The sequence below is a fragment of the Trichomycterus rosablanca genome, chromosome 14, assembly GCF_030014385.1.
Source record: "Trichomycterus rosablanca isolate fTriRos1 chromosome 14, fTriRos1.hap1, whole genome shotgun sequence".
NCBI lineage: Eukaryota > Metazoa > Chordata > Actinopteri > Siluriformes > Trichomycteridae > Trichomycterus > Trichomycterus rosablanca.
Genome location: NC_086001.1, coordinates 34,902,141 through 34,907,824, shown reverse-complemented (window position 1 = coordinate 34,907,824; position 5,684 = coordinate 34,902,141). Strand labels below are relative to the sequence as shown.

The window sequence follows — 5,684 nt, the reverse complement described above, 5'->3', positions numbered from 1 at the left end:
AGTGCATCAAGAGGCAAAAATACTAACAGACATACAGTATAAAACCTTCAGCAAAATAATGAATCAATTTTATAATATAGAAATCAGAACATAACATACAAAATTTTTTAATGATATAGAAAGACAACAAATCACCAAAATAATATCAACATAATGCATAAAGCAAAAAACATGTGAATGTATAAGCTTATGTGTGTGTTGTGTATGTGAGTGAGTGTGCGTGCTTATGAATATTAATAGAATAGATACACATGTTTTGTCGCCATCTTGTGGCACTTTACTAAAAAAAGTAATATAATATGGTAGAGATCTTGTGACCAAGTTGAAAAAAAAAGTTTTTATAAAATGATGCATGACATTAAATAATGTAAAAACATGGTGTTGTAGAAAAACATTATGCACTTTAATCGAGAATGAATTGCACTTTAGTTTTTAATTTTACTGTTATATTTGTTTACTGTACTGCTCATCATGGAGGCAAATTGTTGGTTAAGTGGGCGGATCTAAACTGCTGTAGGCTGAATGAGCAGAGATAAACTGATGAAGCCTGAACGAACGTACCACAATACAAATAACTATTTCTGTGAAAGAATCAAATCCCCTCTGAAACCATCCACACATATCTAAGTTCTGCTGTATTATTCCTCATCATGTGCTGGTTTCACTTTTAAACTTGTGTTTTACAGCTCAGGAGAAACCAGGTGAGAATCAGCTTCTCCAGGAAAGTCTAAAACACCTCATGTGACTTAATGTACTAAACAGCCTAGAAACACCAAACGTCTCTCAGTTATTACTGCTCATAAGCGCTCGCTACTGCTGAAATGACCAACCTGTGGTTCAAAAGGAAAATGATCATTTTTATAATAAGATTTTGCTTATAATAGACTTGAGAAGAAAGAAGTTTAATGTGAAAATGATCACATTTACCATTTTGTAATGTACACAAATTTATTTTATGTTTTTAAATATTCAGTTTGTCTTTTATTTAATTTAGTTTTAATATCTGAATCCATTTAGATTAGGGGGTAAATGCTTTTTCACAGCACTGTATTTATTGTGTTTTATATATTTTTAAATGTTTAAATGTTTCCTTATTAAAAAGAAAATCTTTTAATGTTTAATGTTTTAAACAGTTTAATGTTACACTTTCATGTTAATTTTACATTTAATTTGTTAAATCTGACAGTTTCACTTTTGATCCTGAATAAAGATAAAACCCCTGGTAGAGGAGCTGAGTGAACGTGGTCTGAACTCTGTGGAGGAGCTTCATTGTATCAGAGACGCTGTAGAAGGACAGAGTTCCTGCTTCATAATCCACATACACTCCTATTCTAGAGGAACTCGGCATTATGATAATTTCAGTATTTTTCTTATTGTGCCAGAATAAAAATCTGGATGGAGAACAGAACAAACTCCAGGACTGATCATTACCTCCAAACAAACACTCAACACCACGTCCCTTCCTGCTGATGCTTTTATATGACACTGCTATATAAACCCCATCATCCCCACTCCACTCAACCTCCCAGTAACAGCGTCCACTCACACTCTCTCTACACAGAACCTGTAACCAGTAAATATCAAATCTATCTGGATGATCAGGATACGACTGTAATGTTCTACTGCAGGTCACCACTTTGTTCTCCTCAGACAGATGGAGGTTTTTATTTACTGTGTTTGGATCCAGTGTGAACCGACAAACATCTGGAGAGGAAACACAAAATAAACCAATTAACATAGAAGAGAGAGAGTGTGTGTGTGTGTGTACAGTGTGTGTATACAGTGTGTGTACAGTGTTTGTGTGTATAGTGTGTGTGTAATTATTCATGTCTATGTGTGTGCGTGTAAGAGTGACACTAGACAAACACACACAAGCACTGCACAAATACACAGACACTACACATATACACACATGATACTCAGACACTACACACACATAAATACTACTCAATCACACACAAATACTACTCAACCACACACAGATACTACACAAACACACATGAATACACACAGAGAATACACATACACACAAATACTACTCAAACGCACATGAATACTACACAAACACACATGAACACCACAAACACTGCACAAATACACACAGACACTACACATACACAAAAATACTACTCACACACACACACACACACACACACACACACACACAAATACTACACAGAGATATAGACACCCCACAAACACGACACATTCACAGACAGGACACAGACACAAACCAGCAACACACAATCCAAACACACACAAAACCTCCATGTACACACAGACACTACACAAACACACACACATTACACATACACATACATTACACAAACACTACACAATCACACAAACACATACAAACCCTACACATACACAAACACTACACAATCACATACAAACCCTACACATACACACAGACTATACAAATACACACAGACACTACACAAACACTGCACAAATACACAGACACTACACAATCACACAAATGCTACTCAAACACAAATACTATTCAAACACACACAAATGCTACACAAACACATGAACACTACACAAACACACACAAATGTTACACAAACACGACACAGACATATAGAAACACCCCACAAACACGACACATTCACAAACAGTACACAGACACACACCAGCAACACACAATCCAACAACAAACACACATTCATGCTCTTTGAATTGTGTGTGTTAAAGTGTGTGTGCGCGCACACATGAGTGTGTGTCTGTTAATGTGTGTGTAAGTGTGAATGTGTGTAAGAGTGTGTGTGAGACGGTGTGTCTGTGTAAATGTGTGTTGGTGTGTGTGTGTTTTCACGGGTTTTTGTGACTGGATGATTGAGACTTAAGCACATGACCCTAAAGCTTTTTGGGGATGATGTTCTGTGAACTGATGAGTCAGAATTCTTATACTTGCAATAAACCTAAAACAGCATTTTACAATAAAAACATCTTACTAACAGTCAGTCATGGTGGTGGTTGTGTGATGGAGTTTCAGGATTAAAGAAGAACATCTGGTCATCAGTTCATGATTTAAAGATTAAACACATGTGTAATACAAAAACACAACAATTCCATATAACATGTGACAAATCTGTAAAAATACAGATAACTGGGGGGTGCAAATACTTTTTCACTGCACTGTGTATGTTTGTGTGCTTGTGAGAAACTTACATTGTAGAAAATCTTCTCTGATTTCAGGTTCAGGAAGTGAAGTAATCCAGACTTTCTTCACTGCAGAAAGAGTAACAGTACAATCACTAATCACAGTAAATACATATTTACACCAGAAACTGTTGCAGGTACAGCCAGTAAGAAGTTTGACATGTTCTCCCAGTGTGTCTAAAGTGACCTTAAGTCTGGATAACTGACCAAGTGAGTGTATTTCATTCAACCCTGGACTCACTGTGACCATGACCAGTACTGGGTTAATGAGTAAATGAATGATGTTGTTAGATGTAAAATGTTTATGTTGGTAAATTTGATTGTTTTGTTCGATGTTTGAGTACAGAAGCATTTTGGAGACAATGGAACACTGAGGGCTTGAACTCACCTTCATCTGGTATCTTCTCACACTGATCTTTCCAGAATTCTTCTACTTTCTCTCTCAGCTGAGATACAGACTTTGTAACATCATCAAATGAGAGGAAAGGACTGATTGTGATGGCGGCTGATTCTGCAGATCCAGCAGGATCCAGCAGCCGAAAATTCTACATCCAGACAGATAATGTTCACAGAGAAACAACAAGATGATGATGAATCACAAATAATGGACGACTGACATGAAGCACAGAGTGACGTTTCTCCTAATAACATTAACAGTATTTCAGTGTTACGACTTTATGGGTCATAATGTGTTTTGTGTAGGGGGGTTTTCCCTGTGTTACAGATTTGTAGAAGATGCATGAAGATGCGCAAAGCTACCACCAGGGAAGACGCCTATGAAAAGGAGACCTCTGGGAAGACAGGAGACGATGCTTTGCTTGTGACGTGGTTTCTGTTGTGTTTCCGGCTCTCCCTAACATGTTTAAATTAATTCTTACAATAATCGAGTTTAAGAGAACACATTTCTCAACTAAAGGCATTAAATTTCAAAAATTTTAAGTTTAGGGGACGTCAAGTTACAAGGTACCGCTGTAATTTATTACTTGGACTGGTGCAGCAATAATATAATTATTTTAGTGCTGTTACCTTGAGGAAATGGACGGGATCCTCTGTGTGAAAGCTGTTCCAGTTCAGCATCTTTCCTCTTCAGCTCTACAATCTGCTGCTCCAACTGCTTCAGGACTTTTTCAGCTCGACTTACTTCTGCTGTCTCTCGATCTCTGATCAGATCTTTTAGCTCAGAGCATCTTCTGTTAATTGAGTTGATTAGTTCAGTACAGATCCTCTCAATGTTCTCCACTACTGTCTGTGCAGAACACTGTTAGAAGATTCAGAAAGAGGAAACATTTCTTACTTTGATATTTGTCCATCCTGCACATTCATATGTAGCTACTGGTCAGACTAAGACTTCCATCACCCATAGCTTGGTGATGGTGCTAAATGGCTTGAGTGTCAGGAAACAACAGCCTGGCCAGGACTGGGAAATCCAATGTAGTGATCTTCTCAAGTCTTCACCAGAAATCTTACACGGTAATTACGGCAACAACCAATAATCTTTTTGGGTGGCTCAGTCAAAGTCCTAATCTGATCTAATCACCCTTATAATTATTAACACAACCTCAGAATTGCTGTACAGCATCAATCACCAACTAACCAGGCAGAATTTAAAGATTCTTTTAAATTTATGAACAAAAAGGCTCCATCACTATATCTCATTTTTAATGGAGATTGGTTTAATGGAGGAGAGTCGGACTGATCCTGAGAGCTTTTTGTTTATAAAACTTACCTTGTGAGACTCCACAGCGTTTATCAGCTCACAAAGTTCCTTCTCTCTGTTCTGGATTTTCTCCTGGAATTTTCTCTGGATCTCCAGCAGCTGCTTCTACACAGAAAAACAATTCAGGATTTACTTGTATTGTGTACGAGCACAACATAATATCAGTGTAAATGATAATGAGTTGTTACTTGTTAAAGAGAGCTGTATAATATTTTACCTGTTTCTCAGTTCTTTCTGCTGCAGCTGATATTGTATCATGTCCTTTATGATCATCCATGGTACACATCAGGCAGATACACTGCTGATCAGTACGACAGTAAACCTCCAGCAGTTTATCATGCTGAGAGCAGATCTAATCCTGGAGTCGTCTGGAGGCTTCAACCAGCTTGTGCTTCTTAAAAGCATTAGATTTATAGTGAGGCTGAAGGTGAGTTTTACAGTAAGAGGCCAAACACACCAGACAGGATTTAACTGCTTTGGATTTTCTCTCTGTACAGAAATCACACTCCACATCTTCAGGTCCAGAAGAACAGTGTTCATGATGTGGAGCTTGAAGAACTCCAGCCAGAATTGTGTTTCTCCTCACAACAGGTCTTGGAGTGAAGGTTTGTCTACACTGTGGACAGCTGTGTGTTCCCTTATCATCCTCCTGATCCCAGCAGTTATTAATACACACCATACAGAAACTGTGTCCACATGGAATAGCAGCTGGATCCTTCAGTGTTTCCAGACAGACTGAACAGCTGAACTCGTCCTGAGTTACTGAAATTTTGGATTCAGCCATTTTTCTACACGGAAA

General features: G+C 37.8%; 1 protein-coding gene across 1 annotated transcript; it reads right to left on the bottom strand.

Annotated features, from left to right (window-relative positions):
- Positions 1-984: 984 nt before the first annotated feature.
- Positions 985-4,955, bottom strand: LOC134326716 (tripartite motif-containing protein 16-like). The gene is made up of 5 exons (XM_063008892.1): positions 4,895-4,955; positions 4,195-4,426; positions 3,557-3,713; positions 3,178-3,237; positions 985-1,704 (listed from the first exon to the last, which is right to left on the bottom strand). The coding sequence occupies exons 2-5, from the start codon at positions 4,243-4,245 to the stop codon at positions 1,166-1,168; spliced, it is 807 nt and encodes a 268-aa protein (XP_062864962.1). The 5' UTR covers positions 4,246-4,426; positions 4,895-4,955; the 3' UTR covers positions 985-1,165.
- Between the last annotated feature and the right edge of the window lie 729 nt (positions 4,956-5,684).

What these genes read in the sequence shown, in the direction of transcription:
- LOC134326716 (XM_063008892.1), bottom strand. Translation starts at nt 4,245, where the DNA reads ATGCTGAACTGGAACAGCTTTCACACAGAGGATCCCGTCCATTTCCTC. An exon ending in ATCCCGTCCATTTCCTCAAG is followed by an intron (nt 3,714 to 4,194) that starts GTAACAGCACTA and finishes GTCTGGATGTAG; the next exon opens with AATTTTCGGCTGCTGGATCC. An exon ending in CAGAGAAGATTTTCTACAAT is followed by an intron (nt 1,705 to 3,177) that starts GTAAGTTTCTCA and finishes TTTCCTCTCCAG; the next exon opens with ATGTTTGTCGGTTCACACTG.